General features: G+C 50.4%; 1 protein-coding gene across 1 annotated transcript in view; it reads right to left on the reverse strand.

The window, feature by feature from the left end:
- Positions 1-20,773, reverse strand: part of dcc (DCC netrin 1 receptor) — a 166,135-nt gene that overhangs the window by 90,818 nt on the left and 54,544 nt on the right. The window contains exons 5-9 of the mRNA XM_081613898.1: positions 15,426-15,713; positions 15,187-15,337; positions 13,685-13,821; positions 5,767-5,921; positions 4,279-4,399 (exon numbers count right to left, since the gene is read on the reverse strand). Coding sequence (XP_081470024.1) covers positions 4,279-4,399; positions 5,767-5,921; positions 13,685-13,821; positions 15,187-15,337; positions 15,426-15,713 — 852 coding nt within the window. The remainder of the gene's footprint in view (positions 1-4,278; positions 4,400-5,766; positions 5,922-13,684; positions 13,822-15,186; positions 15,338-15,425; positions 15,714-20,773) is intronic.

The following is a 20,773-nucleotide window of genomic DNA, read 5'->3' on the forward strand; positions in this document are numbered from 1 at the left end:
CGGCGTTTCGTTTCTGAAGCTCAGAGAAAACAGAGGAAAACCCGCCGTGTGAAGAGCCGCTGAGACACACACACACACACACACACACACACACACACACGCACAGCGTGATTCCTGTGGGAATCTCTGATTGGCTGCTGCGAGCATGCTGGGTTCCCGTGGCGATAGTAACCGAGCGACAACACCAGCCATCTGACCCTCTTAATGTCTGTGTGCCGCCATCTGCGCCGCCGCAGCTCAGGAGGGGAAGAAGCACGATGAACAGTGATTAAAGGAGAGAGAGAGAGAGAGAGAGAGAGAGAGGGATAGAGAGAGCAAGAGAGAGAGGGAGAGAGAGAGAGAGAGAGAGAGGGATAGAGCAAGAGAGAGAGCGAGAGAGAGAGAGGGAGAGAGAGAGAGAGAGAGAGAGAGAGGGAGAGAGAGAGAGAGAGAGAGAGAGAGAGGGAGAGAGAAAGAGAGAGAGAGAGAGGGATAGAGAGAATGAGCAAGAGCGAGAGAGAGAGAGATAGAGAGAGCAAGAGAGAGAGAGAGAGAGAGAGAGAATGAGCAAGAGAGAGAGAGCGAGAGAGATAGAGAGAGAGAATGAGCAAGAGAGAGAGCGAGAGAGAGATAGAGAGAGCGAGAGAAAGAGAGCGAGAGAGATAGAGAGAGCAAGAGAGAGAGAGAGGGATAGAGAGAGAATGAGCAAGAGAGAGAGGGCGAGAGAGCGATAGAGAGAGAGTGAGAGAGAGAGAGAGAGAAGGATAGAGCAAGAGAGAGAGAGAGAGAGAGAGAGAGAGTTCTCCATCCGCTCGCTCTGCGTCGCCGTTTAAAGTTTAAAATCCTCCAAACTCTCGTCGGTCAGGTTTTGCTGACTCGGCAGTTCTGCTGACCAGACGGCGGAATCCGCTGTCACCCAACACGGCCAGCCGGGCTTTAACCCAAACGCGGCTAACGACGACGACAACAAACAGCGGCGCTGCCAAAACCCGGCCGGCCGGCCATCCATCCATCCGGCTACTGGCGCTAATCTGACCAGCATGGAGCTGCAGAGACGAGAAAGGATCAAACAGGAAGCTGCCTTCAAAGACCAAAACAAGGACCCCAGAGCGGCGAAGAAGACATGGAGGCAGACATGGCTGAAATACGGCGTCTGACGCTCCGGCTGAGCCGGTGATGCTTTCTGTGACTTTACCACAAACCTGTGACGAACTGAAGGAACTTTCCATGAACGATTCCCGTGAATTTAAACCGAAACTTTCTGCCAGACCTGCAGGTCGTTTCCCCCCTGAAACTGTGAAGTACTTTCATTTAGTTTTTGTGATACTTTCCCTGAACTTACTCAGTGTTGTTTTTTTTTGTAGAAATACAGAATAGTTTCCCTACATTCTCAGAAGTAAACTGTTCATTTCTTTAGACTTCCAGGAAACTTTCCAGAACCTTCAAGGAACTTTCCATGACCTTACAGAGTAATTTGTAAGGATACCTTCAAAGAGCTTTCATTCACTTTCCCTGAACTTACTCAGAGGTGGACAGTTACTTTCTACAAGCTTTAAGGATATTATAAAACAAACATGATACTTTCTAACACTTTCCTACAGGCCAGATGCATGAAAAGTACTTTTCCAAAAACTTTCCTGAACTTTCATTGTTGTTTTTTTTGTCCAAGTACATAAAAAACATTATATTCTCAGAAGTGGACAGTTACTTTCTCTAAACTTTAAAGATATTATAAAACAAACATGATACTTTCTAACACTTTCCTACAGGCCAGATGCATGAAAAGTACTTTTCCAAAAACTTTCCTGAACTTTCATTGTTGTTTTTTTTGTCCAAGTACATAAAAAACATTATATTCTCAGAGGTGGACAGTTACTTTCTACAAGCCTTAAGGATATTATAAAACAAACATGATACTTTCTAACACTTTCCTACAGGCCAGATGCATGAAAAGTACTTTTCCAAAAACTTTCCTGAACTTTCATTGTTGTTTTTTTGTCCAAGTACATAAAAAACATTATATTCTCAGAAGTGGACAGTTACTTTCTCTAAACTTTAAAGATATTATAAAACAAACATGATACTTTCTAACACTTTCCTACAGGCCAGATGCATGAAAAGTACTTTTCCAAAAACTTTCCTGAACTTTCATTGTTGTTTTTTTGTCCAAGTACATAAAAAACAACATTATTTTCTCAGAAGTGGACAGTTACTTTCTCTAAACTTTAAGGATATTATAAAACAAACATGATACTTTCTAACACTTTCCTACAGGCCAGATGCATGAAAAGTACTTTTCCAAAAACTTTCCTGAACTTTCATTGTTGTTTTTTTGTCCAAGTACATAAAAAACATTATATTCTCAGAAGTGGACAGTTACTTTCTACAAGCTTTAAGGATATTATAAAACAAACATGATACTTTCTAACACTTTCCTACAGGCCAGATGCATGAAAAGTACTTTTCCAAAAACTTTCCTGAACTTTCATTGTTGTTTTTTTGTCCAAGTACATAAAAAACATTATATTCTCAGAGGTGGACAGTTACTTTCTACAAGCTTTAAGGATATTATAAAACAAACATGATACTTTCTAACACTTTCCTACAGGCCAGATGCATGAAAAGTACTTTTCCAAAAACTTTCCCGAACTTTCATTGTTGTTTTTTTGGTCCAAGTACATAAAAAACATCATTATATTCTCAGAAGTGGACAGTTACTTTCTACAAGCTTTAAGGATATTATAAAACAAACATGATACTTTCTAACACTTTCCTACAGGCCAGATGCATGAAAAGTACTTTTCCAAAAACTTTCCTGAACTTTCATTGTTGTTTTTTTGTCCAAGTACATAAAAAACAACGTTACTTTCTCTAAACTTTAAGGATATTATAAAACAAACATGATACTTTCTAACACTTTCCTACAGGCCAGATGCATGAAAAGTACTTTTCCAAAAACTTTCCTGAACTTTCATTGTTGTCTTTTTGTCCAAGTACATAAAAAACATTATATTCTCAGAGGCGGACAGTTACTTTCTACAAACTTTAAGGATATTATAAAACAAACACAATACTTTCTAACACTTTCCTACAGGCCAGATGCATGAAAAGTACTTTTCCAAAAACTTTCCTGAACTTTCATTGTTGTCTTTTTGTCCAAGTACATAAAAAACAACGTTACTTTCTCTAAACTTTAAGGATATTATAAAACAAACATGATACTTTCTAGCACTTTCCTACAGGCCAGATGCATGAAAAGTACTTTTCCAAAAACTTTCCTGAACTTTCATTGTTGTCTTTTTGTCCAAGTACATAAAAAACATTATATTCTCAGAGGCGGACAGTTACTTTCTACAAGGTTTAAGGATATTATAAAACAAACATGATACTTTCTAACACTTTCCTACAGGCCAGATGCATGAAAAGTACTTTTCCAAAAACTTTCCTGAACATTCATTGTTGTCTTTTTGGTCCAAGTACATAAAAAACAACATTATTTTCTCAGAAGTGGACAGTTACTTTCTCTAAACTTTAAGGATATTATAAAACAAACATGATACTTTCTAGCACTTTCCTACAGGCCAGATGCATGAAAAGTACTTTTCCAAAAACTTTCCTGAACTTTCATTGTTGTCTTTTTGTCCAAGTACATAAAAAACAGCATTATATTCTCAGAAGTGGACAGCTACTTTCTACAAGCTTTAAGGATACTTTCCAGAACTTTCCCAACAGCTAACAGAATCATCATGATAGATTGAAAGAGTATTTCTGCTCGCCTCCGAGCTGCAGGCTCGAACTTCAGCTTTGAAAAAGAAACAAAAAGTGAATCATCAGGTGTGTTTCCATCAACCAGTGATGTCATCAGACGGCGACGATAAGAAACAGGAAGTGAAGACGCCAAGCAGCAGCAGCAGCAGCAGCTTGGAGCCTCTGGTAAGGCAAGAGACTCAACATGGAGCGTTTCCGTTTCTGCTACGTGAAATTAAGGAAGTTATTTCATCAACTTTTCCTAAAGCGACACGTCAAGACGAAAACTAACGTCTGTTTAGCTTGAACCAGATCCTGGGAGTCACTAAGAACCTCCACTGGTCCAGGATTTTCCAGGACATTCAGAGAAAAACTCAAGAAAACGTCCCGGAGCGAAATGTTGCCTTCAGGAACCGTCGGAATGCCGGGCGTCTTTTACACGGAGAAACAAAGACTGAAAATGAATGATTGTTGATGGATAATGAGGAAGTGATGGAGGTGGTGTGTGTGTGTGTGTGTGTGTGTGTGTGTGTGTGTGTGTGTCCGTCCTACCTGGCTCTCTCAGCAGCAGCTGGGCCGTGGCCTGGGCGCCGCCGGCCGAGTTTTCAGCCACACACTGATAAAATCCTTCGTCCGATTTCACCAAACCCAGAATCTGCAGGTTGGTTCCGTCCTGAAACAGAAACATGGAATCACCATGTCTGTCTGTCTGTCTGTCTTCCTGTCTTCTGGAGAAACCAGGAAGGAACTAAGAGGGAACCAGGAGGGGACCTGGAGGAAAGTAGGAGGGGACCAAGGGAGAACCTGGAGGGAACTAGGAGGGACCCTTCATGTAACCTGGAGTGAACTAGGAGGGAACCTTGAGGGAACTAGGAGTGAACCTGGAGAGAACCTGAAGGGAACCTGGAGGGAACCTGGAGGGAACCAGGAGGAAACCTGGAGGGAACCTGGAGGGAACCAGGAGGGGACCAGGAGGGGACCTGGAGGGAACTAGGAGGGGACCAAGGGAGAACCTGGAGGGAACTAGGAGTGAACCTGGAGAGAACCTGAAGGGAACCTGGAGGGAACCTGGAGGGAACCAGGAGGCAACCTGGAGGGAACCAGGAGGAAACCTGGAGGGAACCAGGAGGGAACCAGGAGGGGACCAGGAGGGGACCTGGAGGAAACTAGGAGGGGACCAAGGGAGAACCTGGAGGGAACTAGGAGTGAACCTGGAGAGAACCTGAAGGGAACCTGGAGGGAACCAGGAGGAAACCAGGAGGCAACCTGGAGGGAACCAGGAGGAAACCTGGAGGGAACCAGGAGGGAACCAGGAGGGGACCAGGAGGGGACCTGGAGGAAACTAGGAGGGGACCAAGGGAGAACCTGGAGGGAACTAGGAGGGAACCTGGAGGGAACTAGGAGGGAACCTGGAGGGAACCAGGAGGGGACCTGGAGGAAACTAGGAGGGGACCAAGGGAGAACCTGGAGGGAACTAGGAGGGAACCTGGAGGGGACCTGGAGGAAAGTAGGAGGGGACCAAGGGAGAACCTGGAGGGAACTAGGAGGGACCCTTCATGTAACCTGGAGGGAACTAGGAGAGAACCTGAAGGGAACCTGGAGTGAACCAGGAGGGAACCTGGAGGGAACCAGGAGGGAACCTGGAGGGAACCAGGAGGCAACCTGGAGGGAACCAGGAGGAAACTAGGAGGGACCCTTCATGTAACCTGGAGTGAACTAGGAGGGAACCAGGAGAGAACCTGAAGGGAACCTGGAGGGAACTAGGAGAGAACCTGAAGGGAACCTGGAGGGAACCAGGAGGGAACCAGGAGGCAACCTGGAGGGAACCAGGAGGAAACTAGGAGGGACCCTTCATGTAACCTGGAGTGAACTAGGAGGGAACCAGGAGGGAACCTGGAGGGAACCTGGAGGGGACCTGGAGGAAACTAGGAGGGGACCAAGGGAGAACCTGGAGGGAACTAGGAGGGAACCAGTAGGGAACTAGAAGGAAACCATTAGGGAACTTGGAGTGAACTAGGAGGGAACCAGTAGGGAACTCACTACGATCTGGAAGTAGTCACTGGGAATGACCTCCTCCCCGTTCTTCATCCAGCGGACGGTCGGCAGCGGGTTCCCCGTCACGGCGCACTCCAGCTCGATGTCTGTCGCCTCGTAGGCGAGGCTGTTGGTCGGGTAGTTCAGGAACTGAGGAGGAACTGCGACAAACAAGCGGCCAATCAGAGGACAGCGTTCACCAACACAAACAAATAAAATGTCTGCCGCGCCAGAGAAGGAGGTAAGGAAGGTTTGTTTGTGCTAAAGCTGCTCTTTACTAACATTTTATAGAAACCAGTATAAATTTAGCTCCTCTGCTTTCTCCCAGCGCCAACGAGAAACAACCAATCAGGTTAGTCGGCACTTCAGTGGAGTTTGTATCAGGGGCGAGGCGTTCAGGGGCGAGGCGGGCGTTCAGGGGCGAGGCGTTCAGGGGCGAGGCGTTCAGGGGCGAGGCGTTCAGGTGTCACTCGGCTCAGCAGGTTGTAAACAGGGCCGAGTCGGGGCGAAGCGTCACCTCCAGGTTCTGCTCATGATGTGAGGCGGCGGCCATTTTTAGCCCGCGTCGGCGGCGGTGCGAGCGTCAAAACCTTCCTGACAGCAACGGGAACGTCTGCCGACTGTCAGCATGTCGCTTCTAAACACGGATAAACACGAGCCGGAGCGCCGCAGGGAGCCGGAGCGCCGCGGGGAGGGAGCCGGAGCGCCGCGGGGAGGGAGCCGGAGCGCCGCGGGGAGGGAGCCGGAGCGCCGCAGGGAGGGAGCCGGAGCGCCGTGGGGAGCCGGAGCGCCGTGGGGAGGGAGCCGGAGCGCCGTGGGGAGCCGGAGCGCCGCGGGGAGGGAGCCGGAGCGCCGCGGGGAGGGAGCCGGAGCGCCGTGGGGAGGGAGCCGGAGCGCCGTGGGGAGCCGGAGCGCCGTGGGGAGGGAGCCGGAGCGCCGTGGGGAGCCGGAGCGCCGTGGGGAGGGAGCCGGAGCGCCGCGGGGGGAGCCGGAGCGCCGGGGGGAGCGGGAGCGCCGGGGGAGGGAGCCGGAGCGCCGCGGGGAGCCGGAGCGCCGTGGGGAGCCGGAGCGCCGCGGGGAGGGAGCCGGAGGGCCGTGGGGAGCCGGAGCGCCGTGGGGAGGGAGCCGGAGCGCCGCGGGGAGCCGGAGCGCCGCGGGGAGCCGGAGCGCCGCGGGGAGGGAGCCGGAGCGCCGTGGGGAGCCGGAGCGCCGTGGGGAGCCGGAGCGCCGCGGGGAGCCGGAGCGCCGCGGGGAGCCGGAGCGCCGTGGGGATGTAGTTTTTAACTGCGTTGTTTACTTTAAGAGGATAAAAATACGTCGTTAAAAGTTTCGTTATTATGTTTTAATTATAATCTCTAAGGAGGAAAATGGTTTTTATTTCCTCCTGATCGACTCACCGCTGCAGGAAAACCGTTTATCCGCCGTCATCAGCGGCTACGCTAACTAGCATTAGCATTCATGCCCCTCAGAGCGTGGTGATTGACAGCGTTAAGCCCCGCCTCCTGGCTCTGATTGGTTGTTTCTAGTCTGGGGGGATCAGAGGAGCTGGATGCTTCCTCACATCATCTGTATCAACAGTCAATGAGTAGAAATATGTTTTTGTTAAAGCTACATCCTGTAGCTTTAAGGGTTAGCATCATCATGGATGACCTTTGACCTGCTCTGCTCAGCATCTGCATTAGATTTAAGTGCAGACTTTGATGTTTTATAGAGAGATTTCCTCTGTTATGTTCATTTGAGCTCCAGTTGCGACAGATTTAAAGATGATAATTCAAATATTAGTGGGCATCCCTGATTGGTCGACAGCAGAAAACAATCTGAACGATTCATTTACAACGTGTTTAGTCTGATGCCGAAATTACAATATCAGAATATTCAATAGAACCAGGACCAGAACCAGAACCGGACCAGGGTCACAACCAGAACCAGGACCAGGGTCAGAACCAGGAACAGAACCAGGACCTGAACCTGAACCAGGACCAGAACCTGAACCAGGACCAGGGTCAGAACCAGGACCAGGAACAGGACCAGAACCATGGACAGAAACAGGAACAGAACCAGGACCAGAACCAGAACCGGACCAGAACCAGGACCTGAACCTGAACCAGGACCAGGGTCACAACCAGGACCAGAACCAGGACCAGGGTCAGAACCAGGACCAGAACCAGAACCGGACCAGAACCAGGACCAGAACCAGGACCTGAACCTGAACCAGGACCAGGAACAGAACAAGAACCAAGACCAGGACCAGGGTCACAACCAGGACCAGAACCAGGGTCAGAACCAAAACCAGGACCAGGGTCAGAACCGGGACCAGGAACAGAACCAGGACCAGAACCAGAACCGGACCAGAACCAGGACCTGAACCTGAACCAGGACCAGGGTCACAACCAGGACCAGGACCAGAACCAGGACCCGGGTCAGAACCAGGACCAGAACCAGAACTGGACCAGAACCAGGACCAGGACCAGAACCAGGACCAGAACCAGAACCGGACCAGAACCAGGACCAGAACCAGGACCAGGGTCAGAACCAGGACCAGAACCGGACCAGAACCAGGACCAGAACCGGGACCAGGACCAGAACCAGGACAAGGACCAGAACCAGGACAAGGACCAGAACCAGAACCTAAACCATAACCAGAACCAGGACCAGAACCAGGTTCTGACTGAAATAAAACCGGATCATCATCTGCAGCTCATTGTGTCACAATGAGGAATAATAACCGTAAAAATGACAAGAAAACGCTGAGAACGTAAAGAATGAGCAACTGGAACACACACACACACACACACACACACACCCACACACACACACACAGACACACACACACACACACACACACACACACACACACACACCCACACACACACACACACACACACACACACACACACACACACACACACACACACACACACACACACAGAGCTATCAGTGATGCTGCGCTAATAACTTCCACTCTGCATTCAGATGGAAATCAGCTCCATGAACATCTGCCGTGTGTGTGTGTGTGTGTGTGTGTGTGTGTGTGTGTGTGTGTGTGTGTGTGCAAGACACCAGCATTCAGTGAAGGACAATTACACACACACACACACAGAGTCCAACACACCAGCAGACATTTCTTAAGCGGCTTTTTAAATCTGCACTTAAACCAGCGGCTGAAACTATTAGTCATTAAGTGTGTACACACACACACACACACACACACACACACACACACACACACACACACACACACACACACACACACACACACACACCCATCCAGGGTGTGTGTGTCCGTCAGGGCGGTGAAAGGGTTAATGGGCTGTAGCTGCTCTCACTCAGATGTGAAGGACTAACTCTGCTCAGAGATCCTCAGAGGCAAAGAGCGCTCACTCTGTTAACATTTACTGACTCCGAGCAGAAACGGTTCCCACATCACCGCACCGCCACCACCGTGCCGACCAGAACCAAACCGGGACGAAACTAGAAAAAAAGATAAAATTATATAAAATAAAGGTTAAATTGTTCAGAAACGCCACATTTAAAAAAAACTAGAAAATAATTTTATTGAGACAAACATGCTGATCTGCGTCTTTCACAAAAAAAAAAAATCAGGAAGAATTTAGAATAAAAACTGGAAAAAGAAACAATAGTAAAACGAGGATAAATCTGGGACAAATTCAAGGGAAACCAGGAAAAACCTGGATCAAAAAAACATAAAATAATCGGGAAAAATCCAGGATTAAATTGAGACCAAGAGACGTGGACAGAAATAAAGACACACTGACGCAAAAGCACCAATAAAGAAAAATGGAAAAATAATAAATAAAAACAGGGAAAATGTTCCAGGAAACGAGTCGGTTGGAGAAACGCCAAGAAAACAGAGTTAAACTCATAAACAGGAAGTGATGATCTGCTGCCAGTTTTCATAAATATTCACACCCGGGAGTGAAAACTTCCCGCTTCCTGCTCTCCCTCCGTGACTCCAGAGAGTTTCAACCCGGGATTACAGAGATTACAGGACAGAGGATTGATTTGATCCGTCGGCTCCCAGGGAGAGGCTTTAAAGAGCTGCAGCAGAGGAAACATGAGGAAAGGGCAAAGACAAAAAGAGCAAAAGCTGCTGCAGCTGCTGCTGCAGCATCAGCTGATGCTGCTGCATCACCTGCTGCTGCTGGGATTAAACACTCTGAACAGAGAGACGGCCAGGATTTAATCTGCAGCTGGAGAACAGATGGAGGTTCTGATGGTTCTGGTGGTTCTGATGGTTCTGGTGGTTCTGGAGGTTCTGATGGTTCTGGAGGTTCTGATGGTTCTGGTCGTTCTGATGGTTCTGGTGGGTCTGGTGGTTCTGATGGTTCTGATGGTTCTGATGGTTCTGGAGGTTCTGATGGTTCTGATGGTTCTTGAGGTTCTGATGGTTCTGGAGGTTCTGATGGTTCTGATGGTTCTGGTGGTTCTGGTGGTTCTGATGGTTCTGATGGTTCTGGTGGTTCTGATGGTTCTGGTGGTTCTGATGGTTCTGGTGGTTCTGATGGTTCTGATGGTTCTGGTGGTTCTGGCCAATCAAAGAGCACCATTTATGTTCCTGGGCTCTGATTGGCTGAGCCCCCAAAGCCAGAGGTATTAGCCAACAGCTAATATGCTAGCTGCTAGCATATTAGCCAACAGCTAATATGCTAGCTGCTAGCTAATATGCTAGCAGCTAGCATATTAGCTGTTGACTAATATGCTAGCAGCTAGCATATTAGCTGTTGACTAATATGCTAGCTAATATGCTAGCAGCTAGCATATTAGCTGTTGGCTAATATGCTAGCTGCTAGCATATTAGCTGTTGGCTAATATGCTAGCAGCTAGCATATTAGCTGTTGACTAATATGCTAGCAGCTAGCATATTAGCTGTTGACTAATATGCTAGCAGCTAGCATATTAGCTGTTGACTAATATGCTAGCTAATATGCTAGCAGCTAGCATATTAGCTGTTGGCTAATATGCTAGCTGCTAGCATATTAGCTGTTGGCTAATATGCTAGCAGCTAGCATATTAGCTGTTGACTAATATGCTAGCAGCTAGCATATTAGCTGTTGACTAATATGCTAGCTGCTAGCATATTAGCTGTTGGCTAATATGCTAGCTGCTAGCATATTAGCTGTTGACTAATATGCTAGCAGCTAGCATATTAGCTGTTGACTAATATGCTAGCTGCTAGCTAATATGCTAGCAGCTAGCATATTAGCTGTTGGCTAATATGCTAGCAGCTAGCATATTAGCTGTTGACTAATATGCTAGCTGCTAGCTAATATGCTAGCAGCTAGCATATTAGCTGTTGGCTAATATGCTAGCTGCTAGCATATTAGCTGTTGGCTAATATGCTAGCAGCTAGCGCTGAGCCGTTCCCACTGACTTTTCGCAGCTCCTCCAGTTCTATGTCACCAACAAACTCATGTAAGATTCTCAGCATTTTCTGAAACAACACAGAACATTGAGTTCGATCTAAATCACAAGACGAAGGAACGTCGCTTCACTCAAGAGTTCACGTTTGGATGCCTGGCGTCCGCAGAACCCCGTCTCACATCGAACAGCTGAGCCCATCCAGGCCCGGTTCCTGTCCCTACTGCGTGGTGCCAGAGGACCCGGAATCGAACGCCGGCGTTCGGACAGCGGAGCTGCCGAGTCAGATTTCATCGACCCGCTAACAGGAGCCGGCTAACGAGGCTAATAATGCGCTCATTACCACGGAAACGACACACGCATTCGTTATCCTAATCGCGCGACGACGACGGTCAAACGCCGCGCGGAGTCGCAGCGCGCGCGCATCTCCATACGTCGGCGTCGCCGTGGCGACCTGCAGACGTCCCTGTTGGAGGATCCTCAGAGCTACGGCAGAGAAAAAACGAACCTCTCTGGACTCTCGGTGCAGCTTCGACTCGTTACAGCGAAACGAGAAAGTTTCACCGAAAACATCTGAGCTGCAGCGAAAACGCGAGAAATCATCTGTTTTTAAAACTCTCTGTCTCCTCGGCCGGTTTCTTCTGCAACAGAAATGAGTCGACATGAAAACATGAGTCCAGCCGTCTGGACGCAACTCTGGACTTACAATGAGCTAACTGGCTAACTAGCTAACTAGCTAACTAGCTAACTAGCTAACTGGCTTCTTTGCATCTAAAAGGAATGCTAGCTAGTGGTTTTGTGCTCATAAAGACAGAGCTAGCTTGTTTTAAAGTTAGCCTAACTAGCTTACCAAACAGCTAAGCGCGTTTATAGCAGCTTTCTGCAGGGCCTGACTGGGATCAAAGTATTTAAGGACAAATTACTTTATTCTTCTTGAAATGTCTTAAAATAAAGACGTCTTATTGTCCTAATGTTGAGACTTATGGACGGATGTGATCCCAGACTTTGTCTCATTCTGTTTTTCTTCAGTAAATTATGTAGACAAAGACGCAGCGGGACACAGTGAGACGCAGTGAGACACTGTGGGACACAGTGAGACACTGTGGGACTCAGTGAGACACCGTGGGACACAATGAGACACTGTGGGACGCAGTGGGACACAGTGGGACTCAGTGAGACACAGTGGGACACAGTGAGACACTGTGGGACGCAGTGGGACACAGTGGGACGCAGCGGGACACGGAGACACAGTGGGACACAGGGAGACACAGTGGGACACAGTGGGACACAGGGAGACACTGTGGGACGCTGTGGGACACAGTGGGACGCAGCGGGACACGGAGACACTGTGGGACGCAGTGAGACGCAGCGGGACACAGTGGGACACAATGAGACACTGTGGGACGCAGCGGGACACAGGGAGACACAATGGGACACAGTGAGACACAGTGGGACACAATGAGACACTGTGGGACGCAGTGGGACACAGGGAGACACAGTGGGACTCAGTGAGACGCAGCGGGACACAGTGGGACACAGTGGGACACAGGGAGACACTGTGGGACGCAGCGGGACACGGAGACACAGTGGGACACAGGGAGACACAGTGGGACACAGTGGGACACAGGGAGACACAGTGGGACTCAGTGAGACGCAGCGGGACACGGAGACACTGTGGGACGCAGTGAGATGCAGCGGGACACAGTGGGACACAATGAGACACTGTGGGACGCAGCGGGACACAGGGAGACACAATGGGACACAGTGAGACACAGTGGGACACAATGAGACACTGTGGGACACAGTGAGACGCAGCGGGACACAGTGGGACACAGCGGGACACGGAGACACTGTGGGACGCAGTGATACGCAGTGAGACACTGTGGGACTCAGTGGGACGCAGAAGGACGCAGCAGGACGCAGCGGGACACAATGAGACACAGTGGGACGCAGAAGGACGCAGCAGGACGCAGCGGGACACAGTGGGACACAATGAGACACAGTGGGACGCAGTGGGACTCAGTGAGACACAGTGGGACTCAGTGAGACACAGTGAGACACAGTGGGACACAGTGAGACTCAGTGGGACACAGTGGGACTCAGTGGGACGCAGTGAGACTCAGCAGGACACTGTGGGACACAGTGTGAGAGACGCTGTCCCAGCGGCGCCCGCAGGTGCTGCTGCCATCAGTGAACCAACAGCAGCTGCTTCTGTTTGCTCTGAGCTCCCAGAACAAAATGGCCGCCTCTCATTACGGCGGCAGATGGAAATCTGACGGCGTTCCCGGGAATCACGTCCCAAACCTCCATCACCGGCAGAACGACGCCTCCTCCGCGCAGGAAGGAGAGGAAGGTCACAGAGGAGGAATCGTAAAAACACGAGCTGCAGACAGGAAGTTGCTGCCGGCAGCTCATCTGATGACCTGCAGGTCCGTTTCCTGCCGCCTCAGGCTGAAACGGCGTCACGCCGTTCTGTTGGCGCCGTTTGGTTCTGGTCGACCCGGCTGGAGGACCTTTCATTCGTGGTTCTGTTGGTTCTGCTCACCTCGGACGCTGAGCTCCGCCTGCGCCGTGATGTTCTGGTTCCTGTTGGACGCCGTGCAGCTGTAGGCGCCGGCGTCGTCGTCGGTGACGGTTCTGATGATCAGGTTGCTGCCGGCGAGCAGCGAGAACTTCTGGTTCCTGGAAGACCAACGAGAATCAGTGACCCGACGACCTCACTGGTACTGCAGCATGACTGGTAGCAGCTGGTTAGCGGCTGGTTAATGGCTAGTTAGCAGCTAGTTAGCGGCTGGTTAGCGGCTAGTTAGATGCTAGTTAGAGGCTGGTTAGCCGCTGGTTAGCCGCTGGTTAATGGCGAGTTAGCAGCTAATTAGCAGCTAGTTAGCGGCTGGTTAACGGCTGGTTAGCGACTGGTTAACGGCTGGTTAGCGGCTGGTTAACGGCTGGTTAGCGGCGAGTTAGCAGCTAATTAGCAGCTAGTTAGCGGCTGGTTAACGGCTGGTTAGCGGCTGGTTAGCGGCTGGTTAACGGCGAGTTAACAGCTAATTAGCAGCTAGTTAGTGGCTGGTTAACGGCGAGTTAGCATCAAATTAGCAGCAAGTTAGCGGCTGGTTAACGGCTGGTTAGCGGCTAGTTAACTGCTAATTAGCAGCTAGTTAGCGACTGGTTAACGGCTAGTTGGCAGCTTGTTAACAGCTAGATAGCGGCTGATTAGAGGCTAGTTAGCATCGAATTAGCAGCTGGTTAGCGGCTAGTTAACTGCTAATTAGCATCGAATTAACAGCTAGTTAGCGACTGGTTAGCAGCTAGTTAGCGACTGGTTAACGGCTAGATATCGGCTGGTTAGAGGCTAGTTAGCATCGAATTAGCAGCTGGTTAGCAGCTAGATATCTGCTAGTTAGCATAGAATTAAGCAGCTGGTTAGCGGCTGGTTAACGGCTAGTTAGCGGCTAGTTAGCAGCTACTTTGCGGCTAGTTAACTACAAATTAGCAGCCAGTTAGCGGGTAGTTGGCGCCTAATTAACTGCTAATTATCAGCTAGTTAGCGGGTAGTTGGCGGCTAGTTAGTGGCTAATTATCAGCTAGTTAGCAGCTGGTTAATGGCTAGTTATCGGTCTAGTTGGCAACTAGTTATCCGCTAGTTAGCGACAAATTGGTGGCGAGTTAGCAGCTAGTAAGTGACTAATTGGCGGCTAGTTAACTGCTAGTTATCGTTCCAGTTGGCGGCTAGTTGACTTCCTAGTTGGTGGTTAGCTAGCCGCTAGTTAGCGACTAGTTTACTGCTTGTTATCGGTCCAGTTAACTGCTAGTTAGCAGCTAGTTGGAGGCTAGTTAGCGGTAGCCACATCTGATTCAACTGAAAGTCTCCTGAGGAAAACGAACTACATGGAATAAAAACAGGAACTGATTCAGCTACGGCTAAATTTAAGACATTTTTAAACTGAACCCGGAACCCAGAACCCGGAACACAGAACCCAGAACACAGAACCCGGAACACAGAACCCAGAACCCAGAACCCGGAACCCAGAACACAGAACCACCCACCAGCTCTGGATCAGCTCCTCTCCTCTCCGCCACTGGATGCCGGGAGTCGGATATCCGGAGGCGGAACATTCCAGCACGGCGTCGGTTCCCAGGAGGGCCGATACTCGGGACGGACGCTGGAGGAACTGGAGGTTCCTGCTGAGGCCCGGTTCTGAGGAAGAGGAGGAGATGAAGAGGACCGACCTGATCTCAGAACCGCTGAGGTCCAAGCGAACAGAACCTGGGTCGCGTTTTCATACCTGGCAGAACTCGGAGTTCGGCGTCCGTCCCGGTCCTGGTGCTGCCCGGGTTGTCGGCCAGGCAGCGGTACGTCGCCGAGTCCGGCGGCTGGACCCGGCTCACCTGCAGCGACCCGGACGGCAGAACCGCCAGCCGGGACTCGGCCTGGAAGCTGAGCGGCAGGTCGTCCCGGTTCTTCTGCCAGCGGATGACGGGCCTCGGGTCGCCGGAGACCTCGCAGCGCAGCAGGGCGGTGTCGCCGAGGAAGGACGAGACCGACTCGGTCGGAACCACCACCCTCAACGGACCTGGAGACGGACAGAACCGTTAGCGGACCTGGAGACACGGAGACAGAACCGTTAGCGGACCTGGAGACACGGACAGAACCGTTAGCGGACCTGGAGACGGACAGAACCGTTAGCGGACCTGGAGACACGGACAGAACCGTTAGCGGACCTGGAGACGGACAGAACCGTTAGCGGACCAGGAGAGACGGACAGAACCGTTAACGGACCTGGAGAGACGGACAGAACCGTTAACGGACCTGGAGACGGACAGAACCGTTAGCGGACCTGGAGAGACGGACAGAACCGTTAACGGACCTGGAGACACGGACAGAACCGTTAACGGACCTGGAGACACGGAGACAGAACCGTTAACGGACCTGGAGACACGGACAGAACCGTTAACGGACCTGGAGACGGACAGAACCGTTAACGGACCTGGAGACACGGACAGAACCGTTAACGGACCTGGAGACACGGACAGAACCGTTAACGGACCTGGAGACACGGAGACAGAACCGTTAACGGACCTGGAGACACGGACAGAACCGTTAACGGACCTGGAGACACGGACAGAACCGTTAACGGACCTGGAGACACGGACAGAACCGTTAACGGACCTGGAGACGGAGACAGAACCGTTAACGGACCTGGAGACACGGACAGAACCGTTAGCGGACCTGGAGACGGAGACAGAACCGTTAACGGACCTGGAGACACGGACAGAACCGTTAACGGACCTGGAGACGGAGACAGAACCGTTAACGGACCTGGAGACGGAGACAGAACCGTTAACGGACCTGGAGACAGGGACAGAACCGTTAGCGGACCTGGAGACGGAGACAGAACCGTTAACGGACCTGGAGACACGGACAGAACCGTTAGCGGACCTGGAGACACGGACAGAACCGTTAACGGACCTGGAGACGGAGACAGAACCGTTAACGGACCTGGAGACACGGACAGAACCGTTAACGGACCTGGAGACGGAGACAGAACCGTTAACGGACCTGGAGACACGGACAGAACCGTTAGCGGACCTGGAGACGGAGACAGAACCGTTAACGGACCTGGAGACGGAGACAGAACCGTTAACGGACCTGGAGAGACAGACAGAACCGTTAGCGGACCTGGAGACGGAGACAGAACCGTTAACGGACCTGGAGACACGGACAGAACCGTTAACGGACCTGGAGACACGGACAGAACCGTTAACGGACCTGGAGACGGACGGAACCGTTAGCGGACCTGGAGACGGACAGAACCGTTAACGGACCTGGAGACACGGACAGAACCGTTAACGGACCTGGAGACGGACGGAACCGTTAGCGGACCTGGAGACGGACAGAACCGTTAACGGACCTGGAGACAGACGGAACCGTTAACGGACCTGGAGACGGACAGAACCGTTAACGGACCTGGAGATAGACGGAACCGTTAACGGACCTGGAGAAACGGACAGAACCGGTAAGTTGTAGAAAGTATCCTGCTGGTTCCTGCCTGGTTCCCTGAAAGTTCTGAACCGTTCCGGATCTCTTTGAGTTCCCCAAAGTTTCACAGGTTAACGGACCGGGACGGCAGAACCTTCAGCTCCTGTGAAGAATCCTGGAAAGTTCTGGAAAGGACCAGCAGGTTCCACAGGAAGTCGCTCCAGAAGGAACCTTAAGGTCCAGAAAAACTCTAAAACGGACCACGATCGTTCTGTAAAGTTCCCTCTGAGGTCCGGTCCCGCCTGCGGTGGGAAGAACCCGCCACGGTTCTGAAGCTGACGGTTACTGGACCGGTTCCCTCTGAGGTCCAGTCGGTCCGTGGAAAGTAGATCATCAACGCTGACAACACAAAGTGGTCTTGGTACTTTCTGTCCTCTCGTCTCCGACGTGCTTCCAGATTTCCTCTCTGCCTTCCCTGAAGTTCTGATCCCAAACCGGGTCACGGACCCGAGCAGCTCCTGCTGCTGCCGTCGGCCGTCTCTGAATATCTCTGATGATATTCTGCTGCTTGTAGCAAGCGGCTGCTGGAGAGCGCCCCCTGCAGGTTGGGACATTACGCAGCAACCTTCTCCTTTCTGCATTACTTCACGACGAAGCGCCAAACGGCAGACGGAGGTTTTTAGTGATCCGCCGACACCTGAACCCTGAAAATGAGCTAAATCTGCATCGTCGTGATTTATGGAACAGACGTCCACTGCTGTGGTCACCGGACCGGGAGCCTGGCGGCTCTGAGGTTCTCTTTTAGAGGTGGGTCACTGTGCTTGAACATGTTGGGATCGGTCCACACAAAACACGTCTGTTACATTTTTAATCACAAAGGTCATTTTTAGATCATAAGATTAGTGTTCTGTCCCTTTAAACTTGAAAAGCAGAAGTGGAGTAAAACCAGCTCACCAAATGTCCTGGAGCTCTTTTTGGGTTGCTAGGCAACGGGCGGAACTCTGCCGTGGTTGCTAGGTAACGGGCGGAACTCTGCCCTGGTTGCTAGGTAACGGGCGGAACTCTGCCGTGGTTGCTAGGTAACGGGCGGAACTCTGCCGTGGTTGCTAGGTAACGGGCGGAACTCTGCCGTGGTTGCTAGGTAACGGGCGGAACTCTGCCGTGGTTGCTAGGTAACGGGCGGAACTCTGCCGTGGTTGCTAGGCAACGGGCGGAACTCTGCCGTGGTTGCTAGGTGACCGTTTGAGGGCTGGTGTCTGCTGATTTCTGACATGTTTTAACGTATTTTTGGAGCGGCTCATTTTCCAGACACCAAAAAAAAAGCAAAAACAAATTTATTCCCATAAAACAAAATGGATGTTTTTTTAAGTGCTTGCACTGGAAAAACACAAAATCTTTATCTTTAATTACTAGAGCAAATAACTGAGTACAGTTGAAATGAGGTAAATATTGTTTGAGCTTCTTTTAAGTGAATAATTTGCTAATATTGATGAATCGGCTCCACTGGCAGACGAATTTAAAACTTTTCTCCCTCGTTATGAATGAATGAAACTTTTTACTTTTCCATCAATATTCAGGAGGTTTTGGCTGAAAATAATCTGCTGCTGTAAAGTCGGTTTTGTCTCATTTCAGGGGAACCAGAAGACACTTGATGAGGTTTTTTTTGCAGCGTCGGCAGCTTTTAGAGCAGCAGAGAGAATTTCAAAGATGTGAATTTGGCCCAAAAAGGTCGACTCTTAATTCATGATGTAGGAGCTGCAGCAGCGCCGGTTCCCCGGGTCAGAACCAGCCGGATAACAAAGGCAGAGCTGGAGCGAGGAGCCAGAACACGGGCCGGGTCGGGTCGGGTCGGACCCGGGTCGGGCCGCTCCCAGAGGAAACCGGACAGCAGAAGGTCCAGCCGGCGCCGGCACGCGTCTGCAGGTGGATTAATCCGGGACTTTAATGAAAGCTGTTTATTTCCCGCTCCGTGTTGCTGTGAGATTTAAAGCAGGATGAAGTGATTGAATCAGATCCGATGGGGAAAAAAAAAAAAAAAAGCCCAGCAGACGAAGCGACTGCGTTTAATGGAAAAATGAAATCTGACAGGCTGCCCATTTATCCAGGCTGCTCCATCAAAACGAGTTCCTGGCAAACAAAACGTGTCTGCAGCTACTTTACAACCAAAGCAGGACTCGCCGAAAATGTCACGACTCCCAGGAAAGCAGCAGGAAGCACGATGCAGGAAGCACGACTAGAGACGACGACTAAGGGCTACAACGTTTCATTCCATTAAATTATTTCTTAAACGTCTGGTTTTTTTCATCTAATCTCCTTCCTGACATGCAGGAGGCTCCTCTCCTCCGTCTTCACCGCAAATCGCTGACACTTATCGTGTCCTGCTGACGTTTTTCGTTGATTCGGAAACAACACAAAACGCAGGCTGGTGGTTTGAAGCTTTGGAAAGTTTCAGCAAAGAAACTTCCAGAAGTTCATGGAAAATCACGTTAGCAACAACAACTGTGATGAGATATGCAGACGATGCAGCGCTTTACTCCACAACGTCGCCAGATAAACACCAAACTGAACCACCTGCAGTCATTACAGCTGGAATCTGGGTTTGGACATTCAGAGTCACATAAAGACGGTTGTAAAATCAGCCTTCTGTCGCCGAAAGAACATTTCAGGAAACTTTAAAGATCTGCAGAACCAGAACCAAACGTCCTGAATTCGATTAACAACGTTAAAATCAGTCGCCATCTTCCCTCACTTTGCTTTTCCGACTTGTTTTTGATTGTTTCCCGTTTTATTTTCCTTCCAATCATGTAAAAACGTTTCCTTTCCTTTAGTTACTTTAACTTTTCTAATCTGCCGCCGTCGCTCGATTTTCCATCTCTATTCATTGCAACGTTTAATAGAGACCTGGTTGGCTAACGGGTCGCAGCCTGTTAGCTGGTTGGCTAACGGGTCGCAGCCTGTTAGCTGGTTGGCTAACGGGTCGCAGCCATTTAACTGATTGGCTAACGGGTCGCTACATGTTAGCTGGTTGGCTAACGGGTCGCAGCCTGTTAGCTGGTTGGCTAATGGGTCGCAGCCTGTTAGCTGGTTGGCTAACGGGTCGCAGCCTGTTAGCTGGTTGGCTAACGGGTCGCAGCCATTTAACTGATTGGCTAACGGGTCGCTACATGTTAGCTGGTTGGCTAACGTGTCGCAGCCTGTTAGCTGGTTGGCTAATGGGTCGCAGCCTGTTAGCTAGTTGGCTAATGGGTCGCAGCCTGTTAGCTGGTTGGCTAACGGGTCGCAGCCATTTAACTGATTGGCTAACGGGTCGCTACATGTTAGCTGGTTGTCTAACGTGTCGCAGCCTGTTAGCTGGTTGGCTAACGGGTCGCAGCCTGTTAGCTGGTTGGCTAACGGGTCGCAGCCTGTTAGCTGGTTGGCTAACGTGTCGCAGCCTTTTAGCTGGTTGGCTAACGGGTCGCAGCCTGTTAGCTGGTTGGCTAACGGGTCGCAGCCTGTTAGCTGGTTGGCTAACGGGTCGCAGCCTGTTAGCTGGTTGGCTAACGTGTCGCAGCCTTTTAGCTGGTTGGCTAACGCGTCGCAGCCATTTGGCTAATGGGTCGCTACATGTTAGCTGGTTGGCTAACGCGTCGCAGCCTGTTAGCTGGTTGGCTA

The sequence above is a fragment of the Poecilia reticulata genome, chromosome 12 (genome assembly GCF_904066995.2).
Source record: "Poecilia reticulata chromosome 12, P_reticulata-male-v2, whole genome shotgun sequence".
NCBI lineage: Eukaryota > Metazoa > Chordata > Actinopteri > Cyprinodontiformes > Poeciliidae > Poecilia > Poecilia reticulata.